This window comes from Gracilinanus agilis, chromosome 1 (genome assembly GCF_016433145.1).
Source record: "Gracilinanus agilis isolate LMUSP501 chromosome 1, AgileGrace, whole genome shotgun sequence".
In the NCBI taxonomy this organism is placed as follows: domain Eukaryota; kingdom Metazoa; phylum Chordata; class Mammalia; order Didelphimorphia; family Didelphidae; genus Gracilinanus; species Gracilinanus agilis.
Window position 1 is genome coordinate 139,679,149 of NC_058130.1, and position 18,710 is coordinate 139,697,858.

The 18,710-nt window shown below is 39.7% G+C and overlaps 1 protein-coding gene across 1 annotated transcript in view; it reads left to right on the forward strand.

The window, feature by feature from the left end:
- The window catches only part of LMF1 (lipase maturation factor 1), a 731,135-nt gene extending 725,144 nt beyond the window's left edge, over positions 1–5,991 (forward strand). The window contains exons 10-11 of the mRNA XM_044677651.1: positions 5,489–5,601; positions 5,934–5,991. Coding sequence (XP_044533586.1) covers positions 5,489–5,601; positions 5,934–5,991 — 171 coding nt within the window. The remainder of the gene's footprint in view (positions 1–5,488; positions 5,602–5,933) is intronic.
- The last annotated feature ends 12,719 nt before the right edge of the window (positions 5,992–18,710 follow it).

The window sequence follows — 18,710 nt, forward strand, 5'->3', positions numbered from 1 at the left end:
TGGAGGGGATGTGGCAAAATTGGGACATTAATGCATTGCTGGTGGAGCTGTGAACTGATCCAGCCATTCTGGCTGGCAATTTGGAATCATGCTCAAAGGGCTATAAAAGACTGCCTGCCCTTTGATCCAGCCATACCATTGTTGGATTTGTACCCCCAAAGAGATCATAGATAAACAGACTTGTACGAAAATATTTATAGCTGCGCTTCTTGGGGTGGCAACAAACTGGAAAAGGAGGATATGTTCTTCAATTGGGGAATGGCTGAACAAACTGTGTTATATGCGGGTGATGGAATACTATTGTGCTAAAAGGAATAATAAACTGGAGGAGTTCCAGGAGAACTGGAATGACCTCCAGGAACAGATGCAGAGCGAAAGGAGCAGAGCCAGAAGAACATTGTACACAGAGACTGATATACTGTGGTAAAATTGAATATAATGGACCTCTGTACCACCAGCAATACAATGACCCAGGACAATTCTGAGGGATCTATGGTAAAGGCGCTATCCACATTCAGAGGAAGGACTGCAGGAGAGAAAACATATAAGAAAAACAACTGCTTGAACGCATGGGTCGGGGTGGACATGATTGAGGGTGTGGACTCGAAACTACCACACCAATGCAACTACCAACAATTTGGAAATTGGTCTTGATCAAGGACACATGACAAAACTAGTGGAAATGTGCATTGGCCATGGGTAGGGGGAGTGCAGGGGGCGAAGGGGAAAGGAGGAGCATGAATCATGTAACCATGTTAAAAATTAAATTAAAAATTAATAAATGTTTGAAAAAAATGCATGCCCTTTGATCCAGCCACACCACTGCTGGATTTATACCCCAAAGAGATAATAAGGAAAAAGACTTGTACAAAAATATTTATAGCCACACTATAGTGGCAAAAAAATGGAAAATGAGGAGGTGTCCATCTATTGGGGAATGGCTTAACAAATTGTGGCATCTAATGGTTATGGAATGTTATTGTGATGAAGGGAATAATGAACTGGACGAATTCCATTTGAACTGGAAAGACCTCCAGGAATTGATGCAAAACCAGGAGAACATCATTCACAGAGACTGATACATTATGGCACAATCAAATGTAAAAGACTTTTCTACTAGCAGCAATGCAATGATCCAAGACAACACCAAGGAATTATGAGAAAGAACACTATCCACATACAGAGAAAGAACTGTGGGAACAGAAACACAGAAGAAAAATTTATGATTGATCACATGGTTCAATAGAGATATGATTAGGGTTTTGATGTTAAAAGATCGCTCTTCTGCAGATATGAATAACATAGAAATGAGTTTTGAACAATGATACATGTATAACTCAATGGAATTGCTTGTCAGCTCTGGGAGGGGGGAGGGAAAGGGTGGGAATCATGAATCATGTAACCATGGAAAAATATTCTAAATTCTAAAAACTTTAAATAATAATAATAACTAGGCATTCTCATAGGAGCCTAATGATTTCTTTCCTTCATCCAGGTACAAATCACAGAGTGTCAGAGTTAGGATATCAGATATCTTTTTTTTTATTATTTTTTAGATAAATTTTTTCCATGTTTATATGATTCATGTTCTTACTCTCCCCTCTCCCCATCCTGTAACTGACATGCATTTCCACTGATTTCTTCCTGTGACATTGATCAAGACCTATTTCCATATTATTGATAATTGCTCTAGGGTGATCATTTAGAGTCTACATCCCAAATCATGTCCGCATCAGTTATCTAATCTAAATAGCCCCCATTTTGCAGAAAAAGAATGGAAATCCAGAAAGGAGAATGACTTGCCCCAGGTCCACACTGCCAGTATGAAGGTAGAGCCAAGATTAGAAGCTAGGTCTTCAAGCTCTAAGTCCAGTTTTCTTTTTCCTACCAAGGATTTCTTCTAGCAGTATCCTTTTGCTGGGCTCAAGGACCAGTAGAATGGACATCTTATTTGTTTTCCAAGGGCTAACACAGCTGAATGAGCCTAGGGCCATGTGGTGGTCATAGTTAAACACAACTCCCCTATCTCTGAGCCAGCAGCTCTGAAACTCAACCCTCTACTTTTAGTGCCCGTGCCAAGTAATCAGCTATAGCCACATGTCCCTATCATCTTCACTCTTTTGGCAAGCCAGGCTAGGACCACAAATCAATAAAATGGAAACTAATGCACAGCACTTGTTTATTACATGACCTACTAGAAATGAAGGAAATAGATTCCTTTTCTTTATTGCTCTTGGGAACAAGTCCCCTTTAGTGGTGTTTATTAATTGTTACTTTTTTATTTTTGTAATTCAGATATTCTTTCAGATCCTTTTGAATGTCAACTCATTAATTATACAAAGTCTAGCAGCCACATAGATTGATAGATCATAGGATTTCAAGCTTGAGGGGATCTTAAAAATCAGCTAGCCCAAACCCTTCAGCAGAGGAAAATGAGACCCAGAAGAGAAGAAAACCTCAACCATAAATCTCATTTTACAAAGGAGGACGCTAAGGTCTAGAGAAAAAGGATTTACCCAAAATCATACACATAGTTACTGGGTAAATCTGGCCTGAGGCCCATCTCTTCTGACACAACTTCATTGCTATCTTTATTCTATAATGCAGGAGAAAGCGGGCTTCTTGACCAAGTCATTTGGTGGCAGGGGGAGAAAGAGAGAGAAAGAGACAATAGGATTTTGGAGAGAGAACAGAGAATTTGAAAGTATATGAGCTGAGGACTCTTAATGTCACCACAGTTTTCTCATAGTGGAAGGTCCTAGACTTGAAGTTAGAAGATCTACATTCAAGGCCTCCTGGTTCTGCCACCTCCTAGTTCTGTATATGATTATGGGCAGGTTATTTCTCCTGCCTGAATCTGAGTCTGCTTCTCTATAAAATGAGGACAGTTGTACTTTGACCACCTACTTCACAAATCTTGGGGGAGGAAAGTGTCTTGTAAACTACAAAGTGCCACAAAACCAAGAGCATCATCTCTTGCTTCCTTTAGCAGCCTGGCTTTCTTCTACATTCTACCATACAGAGTCTCAGGACAACCAAAAGGATGCATTTTTGCTTTGTAGAGAAGGATGTACACAGACACAGTCACTAACCAGCAGCTAAGTACATCCCCCTGACCCAATAGAAATGCCAAAGTGGCAGATCTGAGCAAGAGCTACTTTGAAAATCTCAAACCAGACAGAAAGGAACGTGTTCAATCTCACACAGAATGTAGGTCAAAGCTAGGAAGATCTCTATTGGGTGAGTCTCTCCTCAGCATTTGGCACCTTCCACACACTTGCTTCTCCTTCTGTTTCCCATGACAACGGAGAAAAACAAAGTCTACCATTATGAAAGATTTGCCAAGTAAACCCTTGATGTTCTTAAATTAGTCACAGTCTGCAGGTATAGCTGTGGGATTTAGCTCTCCCACAGTGTCCCCTGCTGTTTACTTGCAAAAATAATTTGGTGAGAAAAGATCATTTTGTGGGGAAATTAAAACATCTGGTTCTTTTATCTGAAGAACATTTCAATGCAACAGTGATTTGTATATAGTAGTACTTAATAAGTGCATACTGAATGAACAAATGAATCATCTATCACCTTCAGGAGATGATCAGAGGCCCAGGGACTGTAAGATCAATGGGATTTCCCCCCCTAAGGGTAAGAGGAGCAATTTCATACTAAGAATGGTGTCCGGTGGTCTGACACCCTAGAGATTTGTCTGTCCACCCTACACACACACACATACACATGCCCAACACACACAGCGTATACATACATGTTCAGAGACACCTGGAGGTTATCCTTGCCTAACATGATAGGAGTGGTTCTGGAGTGATTCTCTTAGCCAAGACTGGAACTTAAAGGATGTCAGAATTGGAGGAGATCATGGAGACCTTCTAATCATTTTACAGAAGAGAAAAATGACGTGCAGAGAGGGAAGGAGATTTGCTTGAGGTCACAAAGAGTGGCAGATTCCAGTCCAGAATTTGGGTTTCCTGTCTCTCACTCCAGTACTGTCTCTGCCACACAACACTGCCTCTCATTCTTACATGCTGATCTACAGAATCATCACCACATGTATGATTTATGGCTCTCTTTTCCTCTGAAGAGCCCCAAGTCCCTTTATAAGTGTCATCCCATTTTTCCTTCTATCATCCTGTTAGTGTCCTTCCTATTTAGCGTATAGAAAAAGCGAACCCCAGAGAGGTTGAATGAACTGTCCACAATCAGGAGTCAGGACTAGAAGCCAATTCTTTTGACCCCAGTTTAGTCCATTCTGCTATCTGGGAGACTGCTCCTGAAAGTAACAGATGAGTCTTAACCACATCCTGAAGGAAATTAATCCTGGGATATGTCAACTCGCTGGGCCACCACACTGCCAGCACATACCTTCATGGTGCCAGATGGTATTATGTGAAAAGGTTAAATCATTCCTTTCTTTCATCTCCGCTAGAGCTGGAGTTATAAAGCACCAGGAGGATTATTGTGAGATGCCTTCAGTTTCCCCAGCCTCGAGCATCCAGTCCATGGAGGACATGGAGAGAGTCTCTGTAAGGGGAGCCCTCTGCTAGGGCTTTGGCACCTGGGAAATGGACCTGAGAGAGAAGAAGGCAGGAGACCCTGAGGGGAAGGAGACCAAGGTCCTGCCCTAGAGGAATGGACTGCACTTCTCAATGGTCCAGGCATTCTCTAATACTAGAAAATGAAGAGCAGATGCTTATCTGCATTGATAGAAGGTTTTCTTCACTAGGACATCTGAAATCAGTGAAATCATTGGCCTGGTCCCAGCCCGATCCCGCCCCCCAAAAAGGAAGAGAGCACGCACCTACATAAAATGAATACACACCAGAGAAACACAAACATAGATAAAAACAAATAATACAAATCAGAATCTTTTCTCTTAAACCATAGCATCTTAAGATCAGAGACCATCCCTGGACCTCCCTAGCCACTGAGCACAAGGCATTATGCCATAGGTGCTTAAATGCTGCTGAAATAAAGGAAGGGAAATAGATAAAGTACTGTGTGATGAGAGGGCAGCAGGGATCACAAGGGACTCAGGGAAAGTTTAGCACTGGGACTAAAATCTGGAAGATCCAAGTCCAGATGTGGCCTCAGACACTTGCTGGTTATGTGACCTTAGACAAGTCACTTAATGTCTCGCTGCTTCAGTTTCCTCAACTGTAAAATGAGTATCATAAAAGCAGGGTTATTTATGAAGATAAAATGAGATAATTTTTGTAAAGTGCTTAGCACAGAGCCTGGCACTTAATAGGTAGGTGCTATATAAATGATTCTTCCCTTCCCCTTCCTCCCTTTTTATAGAGACGGTACCTAAGTTGAGCAACATCTGAATACCTAGCTGAAACTTTGTTGAGAAGTCCTGCTGCTGGGCTGAAAAAACCCTGAATTTAACTAGTGCAGATCCCTGCTGTAAGACTGGTGATTGTGTAGTCTTTAGCCAACTGAGACTGATTGCTTTTGTGTGTTTCCTTCCTAACAGACCTATGAGCAAAATGAATGGATATTACACTTGGCAGGCAAGCTCTTAGCCAATGATCCAGAAGCTCTGTCCCTGATTGCATTCAATCCATTCAAGGGCAAGGACCCTCCCAGGTAAGACACTTCTCTGCAAGACAGATATGGACTCAGAATGGGTTTATCTTCCCAGAGTTCCTCATTGTTCACCCAGTGAATATACTTTTATCTATATTGTCTATCCAAGGGCCAGAAAGGTGCCTTTTCCCATCCTTTCCCCAGCTCTGTGTACAAAGTGCTAAATAGTGGATACTCTTATAGTAGAAGGTAACTCCAAGCATTGAGATCTATAGATAAACTCCACATAGATTATAAGCAAATTCCAGCCTCTTTGAGTGGAAACTTTTCAGGAGATGCTGAGAATGGAACAGACATAGAGGAGTTCTCCTTTCTGCCCTTCTTCTATTTAGCTGCTTAGAGAGGGGCACTATCTCCACTGGAGAGCGAAACCATCAGAAGGCTACATAGCAGGAAAGAACTGCTGGTGTCAGAATTGGTAGGGACTTATAAAGAATTCATAAGGATTTATGAAGAAAGAAGACTTTCCTGACTTCAAACTGAAACATGTCTCTTTGTAATGTCTACCCATTGCTCCTGGTTCTCCCCCCTTGGGGCCAAAGAGAACAAATCTCATCCTTCTTCTGTATGACAACCCTTGAAAACTTGAACGCAAATCCCCTCAAAGACAGAATTTTGCCAGAAAGTGCATGTCTGTTTCCTGATTCAACAATTCTACCATCCGTCCCAGAATCATGTAAAAGTGGTTTATAGCACCTCTCACTGAAAGCACTCAGAGAACAAGCTCACTGCCCATCCACCTTAATCAAGTAAATCTTATCGATTCATAGGCAGTCTAGCTAAAAAGAAATCCAGAGATTACATCATCCCCAATCTTTTATTTTCCCTATGAGGAAAAAGGGAGCCCAGAGAGTAAAGTCCCGTACCCAGACTGAAATCCAAATCCAACCCGAATGCTTTTATATCGCATTTTTCTCTTTTGATCCTCACAACAGCCCTGTGAGTTAGAGGCTATTATTATCCTTGTGCTACAGATGAGGAAACTGAAGCTGGCTTGTCCAAGTCACACAACCAGTAAGAGTAGGAGATTTGGATTTAAATGCAGCACTGTCAGCTGCCTCTATCCACCTTCTCTCTAACCTAGTTCCCTCTTACTTTGTCTCCATTAATTGACCAGAGAATCTGACTCATTTATCAGGGGATTGAGAGATTACAGTAGAGCAGGGGTTGGCAACCTTTTTGGCCGTAAGAGCCATAAACGCCACATTTTTTAAAATGTAATTTCGTGAGAGCCGTACAGTGCTCACAGTGCGCTCCTGTAACAGCGCCTGAAAAAAAATTGACTTTATGGCTCCTGCAGAAAGAGCCGTACATTGCCGACCCCTGCAGTAGAGTATAAGCTTCCTGGGGGGTAGGGATTGTTTCATTTTCATCTTTCCCTGCCTACATCAAGTACAGTGCTTAATAAATGCTTATTGGGTTAAAGAGTTTGCTGAGTGGGGTTTCCTCCCTCGGATAGAAGACTTTCTAAATAAAAACTGAAGAAAAACTGAAGCAGTTTTGTGGAGTGGTCTTCCCCCAGGAGGCTCACTATAGGATGGCTTTTTGGCAGGACCTAAGGTAATAAAGCCCATCACTTGATACTGACAGATGCTGGACTAGAGTTCAAATTTAGATCCCGCCATAAAACACTGTGTGCATTGTACAGTGGAAAGGGACCTCGTTTGTTATCAGAGAACACAGGTTCAAATCCCAGCTCTGTCACTTACTTGGATTTGATGGCCTCTAAGATCACTCTCCAGCTCTAAATCAATGATCCTGTAACTTTGAGCAAGTTGCTCTCCCTAAGCCTTACAGTCATCACAACTGCTTCTGGTTTTAACATTCTGTTGGGCTTTGATTCTCTCAGATCACATGCCTGGTAGTTAAGGGTCATTTGATCCTGATGTCTGGGGAAAATCTACAGCCAAGGATCCTGGTGCCAGTGTTTTTTCCAGTTCTATATGTCCCCAGGCACCCCTCTCCCATCAGATTAGGAAAGTTCAATGGCTTATTAGGCCTTACAGGAAATGTTTGATAATGACAATTAGCATCAATTACTCATACAGGAAGCAATGCCTCAAGGAGGTGGGATTATTGCTATGTGGTAATTAATGGTTTTAATCTTATCTTTTACTTCCTAACTAAGAAAGATGTCAAAGGAGAGGTTGATTATTAAAAGCACAGTAAAGAAAGAACAATTAGTAAATTCACCAATTATGTCTTGGCATAGTTTCTGTTCCAAAGAATAATACTTTTAAAAAAAGGATTTGGTCGCTGTTACTTACTGCCAGTAAGTGAAAATGTTTTTCAGTTTCACTAATTTTGTGTTTCATAATCAAGAAACCCAGTTCAGCATATATATTTTCCGGTGCTAACAGCCCTGAAAGAGGCAAAATTCTTTATTTTAACAATTAATTTGTCTTGGGAATAGCTAACCAGAAGCACAATTAATTACTTTACAAATTATTCTTCCCTCACTGCCCATGTTAACCAACATTTGGACTTCAGCCATATGGTAAGAACCATAACTTCACAAAGAGAGTTTGTTTGGGTCAGCCTGGAATAATCAATTCCCCCACCTCCACCCCCACCCCCAGGTCCTTTCCTCTTCCTACAACCCTGCCAGTCATTCAGAACCTAGTTCAAATGCCATTACCTCCAGGAAGCCTTCCAGGTTCTTCCTTGGTAGAAAATGATTTCCCAACTGCTTTGGCCTTCATATAACATTTTTATGCATTTATCCATCTTGAATGTTATTAGTTTATGTGTCATATGCTTCATTGTAGAGTCTGAGCTTCATAAGCACAGGAAAGTGCTCTTCATTTACTAGTAGGTGCTTAGCAAAGGTTGGTTGAATCAACAAATGAACAAATGATCTGTAAAATTAAAATGATAAATTACATAATGTTCTTGTTCCGTATCACTGCTTTACCTTCTTATTGATGAACCAAATATGGCTTTTTTTCTATTGAATTTTTTGATTGTATATCAGTCAGTCACTAAGCCTTTATTAAGCACTGGGATACAGAGAGTCGAAAATAGTTCCTGCTCTCAAGGAGATCACAATCTAATGGGGGAGACACCAAGTAATTAAAAATGTATAGACGAGCTCTCTTCCCCAAAGTTTTCTAAAGAAAATGACAACCATTTCATATTACATACCTTTTTCTTCCCTCTTTTGCCAGTCAGTCAGTTCCTGCCCACAGGTCTGTGATACATAGTGTATAATCCATTGCCAAGAGACTCACAAACAAAACCAAGGCCCATAAATTCCTATTTATTGTTGAAACTGCATTATTGGCTAATATTGTACTTTGCTGAGTTCTCCAATCAGGAGATCTGTTACACCTGGATAATGACATCCTGGCTTAAATCCAAGTGGATTCTTATAGGCCTTCTATTAATTATTTCTGGAAAAGCCACTCTGGGATATGTCAGCAATGTCCCTTGTTGATGAAGGATACAACTTTAATAATGTTTACAGAGAGTTCCCAAACCTGATTAGCTTGGCCTGTGTTATTTAGACAAATAGGGCATTGAGGATTGATGTTGGGGGTTAATGTGCTATGGGGAACAGCCTGTGAATGATATCATAAAAAAAATTTCAACCCCATCCAAAATATCTTGGAGCTCTGTACCAGTCAGAACTGGAAAGGACTTTAAAGTTCATCCAATCTAATTCTTTTATTTTATAGTTAAGGAAACCACTGCTCAGGGAGGAAAACAGACTTGCCTAAGGACATACAAATGATAAATAACAGTCAGAATTCAAACTCAGCTCCTCAGACTGCAAATCCACTACTCTTTCCACTGCCCTACACTTGTTTCTCTGGCAAGCACAGAACAGTTTCATCACCTCAGGACATTTGGTATCACTTTCTTTTAGACACTTGATTTTCGTGACTTTTTTTCCTGAGACTCTTATCTTGAAAGTGTAGAACATGAGTGTCCTTGACCCTCATTCCCAATGATCTGTGCTGCTCACTAATCTTCAGAGTTCTATCGCTGTCCATCTTCAACCCTCACCCCAGGTTCCTGTTGGTAGGAACTAAGAGACTAAATCCTAACAAACAGTTTGCTGATCCTGAATAGGAAAAGAAAGGCCACATAGGCTTAATCCTGACATTACATCTTAGACATCTGAAAGTATCAAGTGGTTTTATATCTATAGAAACCCTAAAATGTAGCATTATCAACATTCCTGGAAAGATTCAGGACCTGGAGGCTGAGCCATAGTTTGGAAGCTATAATGGGAACCTTCTATTTATTCAGGCACTGGGAGACTTCTCCAGAAAAATCTGTGTCCATTCATTCTCTGTTCCACAGTAGGCATTGATGCTCAAGATCCACGTCAGCCAAACCCTTGAAATTGGAAGGAAGTACCAGCTTATCCTGAAGATCACTAATATCCTTGACACCATCCATGTCTATGCTTTTCTTGGGGAAATCTATATAGGTGTCCTTTTCTTCTCTCTATAGGTGCAAGTATCTTCTCAGTGTTGTAGGGAAAGAACTAGAAATCTGTTTCTTAATTACTTAATGAAGAGCAAGGGGGCCTTTTTCAAAATTTTAGTTTGAGGATCCAGAAGTGAAGCCATGATGTAAGGTATTTATGCCCATAACGAATATTTGGTAAGTGGCTGCAGTGTGTGGTATGCTATGCTAGGGTATGCCGTGGAAGACACAGCAATATATATATAAGACATAGTCTCTGTATTTAGGGAAAGGGAGAATAAAATAAGTATATAAATAACTATGATACAAAGGAGATTATGATGCCTTTCATAAGAGAAAGACATTTGGCAATCTTTCCTATTCCATGTTCCCACAGGTAAAGGAATAGTGTGGTCAGTCCTGTGCATTAGGAAGATGCCTATTAGTTGGGATGTGTTCGTTGGGATGGTAGTAGTTTCTCTACAATTGGATCCTATCCTGCTTTTCCAGCCTTACCTCCTATCACTCTCCTGTACATTTGCCATTATTATTTATTAATACTGTTAATAAGAAGTCATTTGAATAAAAATATAGATAGCATGTTTCATAATGCTTTGAAAATGACACAGAGATAAGGAGGATAGCTAACATAATGCCCCAAAAGGCAGAGCCAGGAGTGATAAGTAGAACTTGGCCAAAGAGGCCAATTTACACTGAATGTCAGGAAAAGCTTTTCAACCATCAGAATTGTAAAAGTGAAGCAGGATGCCTCAAAGAGTGCTGGGTTCCTACTCATTGAAAGTCTTCAATGGATAACCAATTCTCAGGTACATTAGAGTAGGGATTTTTCTTATCAATGGGTTGGATTAAATGGGTGTTGAGGTTCCTTCCAACTCTAAAATTCTATACTGTGATTCTTTGGAATTATGAATACAAGTCTGATCTTGGAATCAGAAAGACCTAGGATCAAATTTTGCTTCTGACATAGTCTAGCTATGAGAATATGGGCAACACACTTTATTTCTAAGTATCTCTTAGGTCACTCCCTAAGACCATTATGTATAAATGAGTTTTCGGTCTACATTGGTGGAAGGAATTGTATTCTCACCAGGAGTTGTATACACTGATAAAAATCACAGGTCTGAACCAAAGTAAATATTATTAATAATAATCCGGTAATATGCATAGGATATGTGAAAGGGTAGGAGATATCATGATCTTTTAGAAAAAAAGCATTGGATTTAATAGCTTTCATAGCCTCTGCTATTTATGGGATCTTGAGCAAGTTACTTAATGAGGGGGTAGGAGAGGAGAGGAGGAAGAAGGCTGGTGATAAGTGTCCAAAGTCCTGAGATTCTCTGAGTTAGCTCATTTTTTTTTTTAAACCCTTGTACTTTTCGGTGTATTGTCTCATAGGTGGAAGAGTGGTAAGGGTGGGCAATGGGGGTCAAATGACCTGCCCAGGGTCACACAGCTGGGAAGTGGCTGAGGCCGGGTTTGAACCCAGGATCTCCTGTCTCTAGGCCTGACTCTCACTCCACTGAGCTACCCAGCTGCACCCTGAATTAGCTCATTTTTAATTGGGATCACAAGGGCACTGCTGGGTTCCCTGAAGCTCTGAGCAGTACCTGAAAAAAGTCAAGACTTCCCAGAAAGGTTCTCTAAAGGCAAAGTCAATCACCTACACCCAGGGAAAGCATGTATATGACTCAATTCTTAGCCACCCTCCAGGTGAGAGGTAGCAAATGTAAGTTTATTGAGCATTAAGTTGTGAGGTGGCATAAGCAGAAAGTAAACTGCTTGAGAACAAGGACTGTTTTTCATTTTATCTTTATAACCTCAACACCTAACACAGTACCTTGCACATAAATGCTTATTGGATTAGATTAAAACAGTGTGTGAGTGAGTGTGTGTGTGTATATGTGTGAAAAGAAACAAATGATATAAAACAGCTTACATAGGACAGTGACTTCCTGGTAAGCTTCATAATAATACTAATGTCAATGTTCTATGACTCAAGATCTGTACTGTCTGTCCCTTGTCCCATGGCACATCACAAAATTACAGTCTTGGGTCTGGAAGAGATATTCAAGGCTATCTAATCCAATGTGGCTGAACTGAAATGAAAACCCATACCCTTTGACTCCAAAACTGTGGTTCATTCCACTTTACTCTGCTCAGGATTGTTCGTCTCCAGTCCTTCTTTACCCAATTTTTCCTCCTAAACCAGTGACATGCCTCTGTGATGAGTTTTTTCAGCCTTACCTTATATACTTAACTGGTTTGGGTCATCAAACTTAACCTCTCCAAGACCACATAGTTATATCTCAGACAAATATATCAGTGTATCTCAGGGAATGCTGAGAATGAGACCATGTATACAATCAATCTCTTACAAAATATTTTGATGTTTTGAAAAATAGATGATCTCACTGATTTGGGGTACTTCCTCTACCAGTGAAGACTACAGTCTACCCATGTGTCATAGTTTGCCATAGCCAAAACTTTTATCTAGTGGTCAAATTTCTGGTGATGGGCATCTCTGAACTTAGGCTGGTTTTTGTATGGCAGGAATCCAGGGTTCCCTCCATACCAAGGTGAGGCAGCAAAGGAAAACTTTAGTGGGGGACCTCCTAAAATAAGAAAAAAATCATAGATTTATACATCTAGGAAGGACTTTAAAAGATCATTCAAACTGATCCCCTCATTTTTCAGAAAGAAAACTGAGACCCAAAAATAGGAATTAATTTTTCCAAGGTCAAGTAATGATTCAAGGGCATAGGCAAATCTAATCCAACACAATTTCCACGTGATCCTTTCTCATAACAGATAACTTTTCATCAGGAATTTTTCTCTGGCCGCTAATTACCATGGCTCAGAGGGGAATGAGGTAAGATCTAATCTTAACAAGATCGTGAATTTTTGTCTACCTTTATTCCCAACACCTTTTCATTAGGAGCTTTTCATTGAGTGCTCTGCCAGCATCCCTAGTCCCTGTCAGTATGCAGTAGGACAGTAAGGCATGTCTGAAACTCTGATTCATATAGGGAAGACACCTGTGATTTCACTGATATAGATCACAGCTTGTCTGTGACTTAATAGTTATGGGGTTCTTACTTGAAACTCATAAAAGTGACTTTCCCAGGGTTGCATAGCTCGTGTCAAACATCACGTGAACCCAGATCTTCCTGACTCCAAGATCAGCATTCTATGATATGGACCATAATGCCTCTCTAACCTCTGACAAGTGATGAAAAATATCAATGTGTAAAGCAGTTTCTAATTTTCAAGCTAATTCTTAACAATTGCAATTGCTATTCATAATACACTTAGTTTATAAAATTATTACTATGTTTTTTAAACAGACACTCTCTAAAACAGATCAGGGAATTGAGGGGGAAAGCCTTTACTGAGCCTCAGGCTTTCTATCCAGATATTTAAGCATTATTAGAGACAGCAATAGCTCCCTTTTCTATAGAGCATTGAGATGTATAAAGGACTACCCTCACACTGATTCTGTGAAGTAGATAAAGCAGATTTTTCCTATTTTACTGTTAAAGGAAACTGAGGCTTAGAAAGGTTCAGTAGGTAGCTCCAGTCATACAGCTAGTAAGGACTGAAGGTTAAGCCCAACCAAGTTCTTCTGACTCGATGCCTCGTGAGCTCTTTGCACTATACCTTACTTCCTACTTCTTGGCCCTAGAATCATTACTTGGCTCAGGATGGTCCTGTTTTTCAGTAGCTAGGTAGAAAAATCTTCATTTCCCCCTCTTGATGCCCCTTTCTAAAAAGGGATTTTGAGACTTAATTATTTTCATTCCCTGCTAGACTAAATAATTAGGGGAAGGGACTGTTTTCCATAAGGCTGTGAAGTTCCAACTTCATGGATTTTGTTCTGCTAATGGAAACTCTACACCTCAAATAGCCAAGGGACTTTCAAAATGAGTTAATACCTCAAAATGAAATTTCTTAGGCTGATGTTTGTAGCTTTCTTTACATCTTTTAAAAAAGTTAGCTTTTTTTTCTAAGTGTGATAAACTTAAAATGAAAAACAGGTGAATGATTAAAAATGAGAACATTGTTGAGTGTGCAGCTTAATTGGGTGTGAGCCTGTAGTTGATGGAAATGGATATTTATAAGATGGTAAATGTGGCCAACATAGTTGTCCAGAGGATAATTCATAAAACTGGTATCTATAGTGGGTTAAACTATTACCATCTCCACTTATGAAATGAGGATGTACTTTAGAGTATTATCCAGCAACAAAGAAAAAAATTTACTTGATTTTTTTAAGCCTTTATTTCCACCCATGCATGCAGCATTTCTGCCCACTCATTGAGAGGTTGCTGGAGGTACCCAGGGTGTAAAGAGATGGGACACTGGCCATGCAAACATTGGATTTGGGGTAAAAAAAAAACTTAGGTTCAAACCTCAATCCCTTAAAGATCTATACTTGGCCTTGTGATATTTAATGTCATTTTCCATGATTGGGTTTAAAGGCAAAGGTGGAATTCTCATTAGCTTTTCAGATAACATGAAACTGGGAGGGACAGCTAACATTCTAGAGGATAGAATCAGCATCCAAAAATATTTTAACAAGCTAGAGCTCTGGGTTGGATTGAGTAAGAGGTAATTTAGTGGGGATAAATGTAAAATCATACACTTGGGTTCAAATAATCAACTTATTAAGGATAGGTAGGAAAAACATGGTGAGACAGGAGTTTATCTGAAAAAGTCATGGGGGTTCTATTGGATTACAAGCTCAATATGAATGATCAATGTGATATAAAAGCCAAAAATAGTTTCTAGGTGAGAGGAAGGGATGATCCTTTTGTTCTCTGCCCTGGTCAGATACATCAGGTGTGTAACTAAGATAGAAATAGCCCTTGCATCTCTGTCATGAGAAGATAAATGGAAGGATTTGGGGAAGTTTAACCTGGAGAAGACTGAGGAGGATTATGATAGCGTTCACTAAGTATTTTAAAGGTTATCAGAAAAGAGAGATTAGCCTGTTTTCCTTTGGTAGAAGCCTCAAAGTGGCCAATTTAAGCCCGATGTCAAGAAAAGAAAAAAAAAAACAACAACTGAAGTTGTCCAAAAGTAGAAGCCTCAAGAGGTGGTCAGTTCCTCCTAATTAGAAGACTTTTAAAAGAGTTTGGATGATTGCCATTCTGGTCTCTGGTAGTTGGATGTTTCTTTTTGGTATGGACTGGCTGAGATAACTCCTAAGGTCTCTCCAAACTCAGCAAGTCACAGTGATTCTGTGATCTCTACTCTTCTAATTCACTACCTCTGTTACTCTTGAGTATGTCACTTACTGTCCCCCAAGCTTCCTTTTCTTCATCTGCCACTGAGAAGGGGTGGAGTGGATGACCTCTAAGTTCTCTTACTCTACAGCCCTTGATCCCAAAAGCATGTTTTTAAGGTATGCTACTTCCAAAGAGAGTATTAGCTTCTACCAAATTTCCCAAGTCATGAATCCCTGCTCCAAACCTAGGGCACCGCACTCATTCCTCCCCTCATGGGGTCCTCTTCAAATCCTAAGAACAGATGATGCAGAAAGTCATTTCTATTCTTTTCAGTGTCTTCCAATGAAAAAAGCATTCAAAATAAATGTCATGTAGTGTCCTGCTGATTTTAGGAGGCCACAGGATTTTTACTTCTGTGGTACCTTATGGTTTACCACAGTTCTATAGTACCTTGTGGTTTACAACATGTTTTATTCACAGCACCCTGTGAGGCAAGTTGTGGCAAATATTATCACCATTCTATTCATTTCACAGAAGTGAAGAGACTTGCTTACTGATCATATGGTAGCAATATCAGAGCTAGGATTCAAATACAAGTCTTTTGACTCTCAGACTGACTTCTTCCTCAATGGCACTGTGCTATCAGGTAAACATCGTGGAAAACAGAATCAGGAAAGCATTTTGAGATGTTTGCCTCAATACAAAGCCATGATCTCAGGCCCTGGGACTAGCTTCTGAGAGCTTTCTTGGCTGCAATCAGCTAAACTTTATCTGGAAACTGATAAAGAAGAATCTTAAGATCATAGATTTTTTAGAGATGGAAAAAGTTCTAGTCCAACCCCTTTATTTTAGAAATGAGGAAACTGAGGTCCAGAGAAGTTTGGGTTTTTTCCCCTAAAGTCATATAGGTGACAGATTCCATATTTAAATTTGAGTTATGACTCAAAATGTAATGATTTTTCTAATGAGCCATGTTTAACCTACCACCTTGATAAACTCACAGTTGTGCTTGTCATTCCTTAGATTTAATGTGAGACCTTGGTTCTATTACTTGTTGTCATTCAGCAATCAGTCAGAGCCACATTTTGGGTTTTCTTGGTTAGCAATTTCCTCCCTAGCTCATTTTATAGGTGAGAAAACTAATGCAAAAAGGGTTAAATGACTTGCTCAGGATCACACAGCTAGTGTCTGAGGCCAGGTATTCCTGACTCCAGGACCAATCTTCATTATTAATCTTTGGATAAATCATAACCTTTCTGAGTTTTTCAGTGAAAGGAACAGACAAAATGATGCCTAGGGTCCTTTATGATTATTTGACTACCTGACCTCATCAGGCTTTGGTGAGACAAATAGGTAGATAAAGAGGCATTCTACTGACAAAGGGAATACCCTGGAGAAGAAGCTCCCTGTGTTGATACAGGCCAGTACCTTCTCTGAAACTTATGACCTTCAAGAATAGGAAATAGGGTCAGGCCAGCATGTATGCAGCACAATGCCTGGGCAACCTTGCCTGAACCCTAGCCTGCGCCCAGTGTTCAGGCAGCCTAGATTTGTAGGCAAACATGAAGGAACTGCTGTAGAAGGAAGGGAGCAGAACCAGGAGGATACAATAAACAACAACCAAAGCACTTTGAAGACAAGCAATTCAGAAAGATCTAAGAAATCTAATCTGTGCAACGACCAATCATGATTCTAGAAGAATCCCACCTCTTATCTAAGCAGTGCTGGTCTCAAGGAAAACAATGAAGTGCATCTTTTTAAAAATTGCCAATGTGAGAATTTATTTTGCTTACCTATGCATATTCATCACAAAGATTTTGTATTTCATTGTTTTCAATTTTCTGTTTAACTTTATGTAGTTTAGTAAGCTCAGAATAAGAATAATCTGACTTAGGCCAACCAGCATAACTTCTGTGGTCTTGATTCCTTGCGTAGGTCCTGGCTGCGTACACACTATGCCTGCTGCCTACCCTGATTTGTTTCTGCTCAGCCTCTACAAGTTTCTGAAAGGCTTCTTGTGAAATCCTTGACTGGATGGGAGAGTTCATACCAATTTCTCTGTAGTTTTCTTTGTCATTGTTTCTTCTGGTACATTTTTAGAGTTTTATTACAAGCGAAATAGGTTCTTCTGGGACTGACCACCCAACCATCTTAGCCAGAAGTCCCCTCGTTGATTACAGATTGATTATGGGACCACAAGCAAGTAACTTAATCTCTCAGTGGCCCAGTCAACTCTCTAAAACTGTAATTTGCCAATCTGTATCGATGAGAGAGTTTCCTTACAGGGATTTCCCTGTACTAATAAAATCGTAGGTCTTGGCCAAAATAAAATGCTACATGAGGTCTGAGGAAAAAGCTATATGCTGAATGAGAAGGCCAAGAAAAGCTTCCTTGAGGAGTTAGCATTTAGGTTGGCTTTTGAAGAACTGGTGGAAAAAATAAAGTACAGCTTATTGAGTGATTCTTGCATATTTTACTTATATAGGAACTGGGAAGAAGACACATTCTTTTTTTTTAATTTGGTAGGAATTTATTAATAAATGCATGGAAGGAAATCAAAAGTAATCAATCCTTCTCCCACCCTCCCTACAATCTTTTTTCAGATGATTTCCTGTCTCTCTATGGAAGAGGACACATTCTAATTTTAATTTTTAAACCACCTCCAACCTCATCAGAACCAAGGACTTTGTAGTCTCTTCTTATAAAGCTACATAGTGGCTTTGTATATCAAACACTCCATCTCATACTTCAAAATTCATCTCACAGATTGAGATTGACCAAGTCATTTGTTTTTTCCTTACCTAAACTATCTAACTACCACCACCAAGAATTCCCAAAGAAAATCTGGGAAACCCATTATCTATATTGACCTCATTTGCCTCCAGTACCTTATGCAAAATTTCTAGGCTACAGCCTGAACGATATTGGATTATCTGTGTAACAGTTGTATCTTTAAAATTATAGGTAAATATGCAAACAGCGATTGGGTGTGAGTTATTTTAGTAATTTTAGAACTGTAATTCAAGACCAAAGCTTTGCCATGGAGGAACCTCCAGTGTTAATTTAGCGCTAAGTGCCAAGTTTACTCTTTGTCTATACATAATTCCTCAATTCTTCCCTGTTATCTTATTGCTATATCATTATGTCCAAAAAATGTTGTGACTATGGACAGCTTTGCTTTATCCTTGATCTTATTGGAAAAGCCTCTAGTTTATCAATATTACATATCTTTCTACTTTGGCTTTAGAATGATAGTATTTCCATATTAAAGAGTTTCATTTATTCCTCTCATTTTTAGTGTTCCCTTTCTTTTAGCAGAAATTAATGTTATATCAAAACCTTTTTCTCCAACCATTGCTATAACATGGTTTTGATAATTTTTGTTATTAATATGGCCTATTATGGCTTTCCTAATATTGAACCAACCTTGCATTCCTGCTGTAA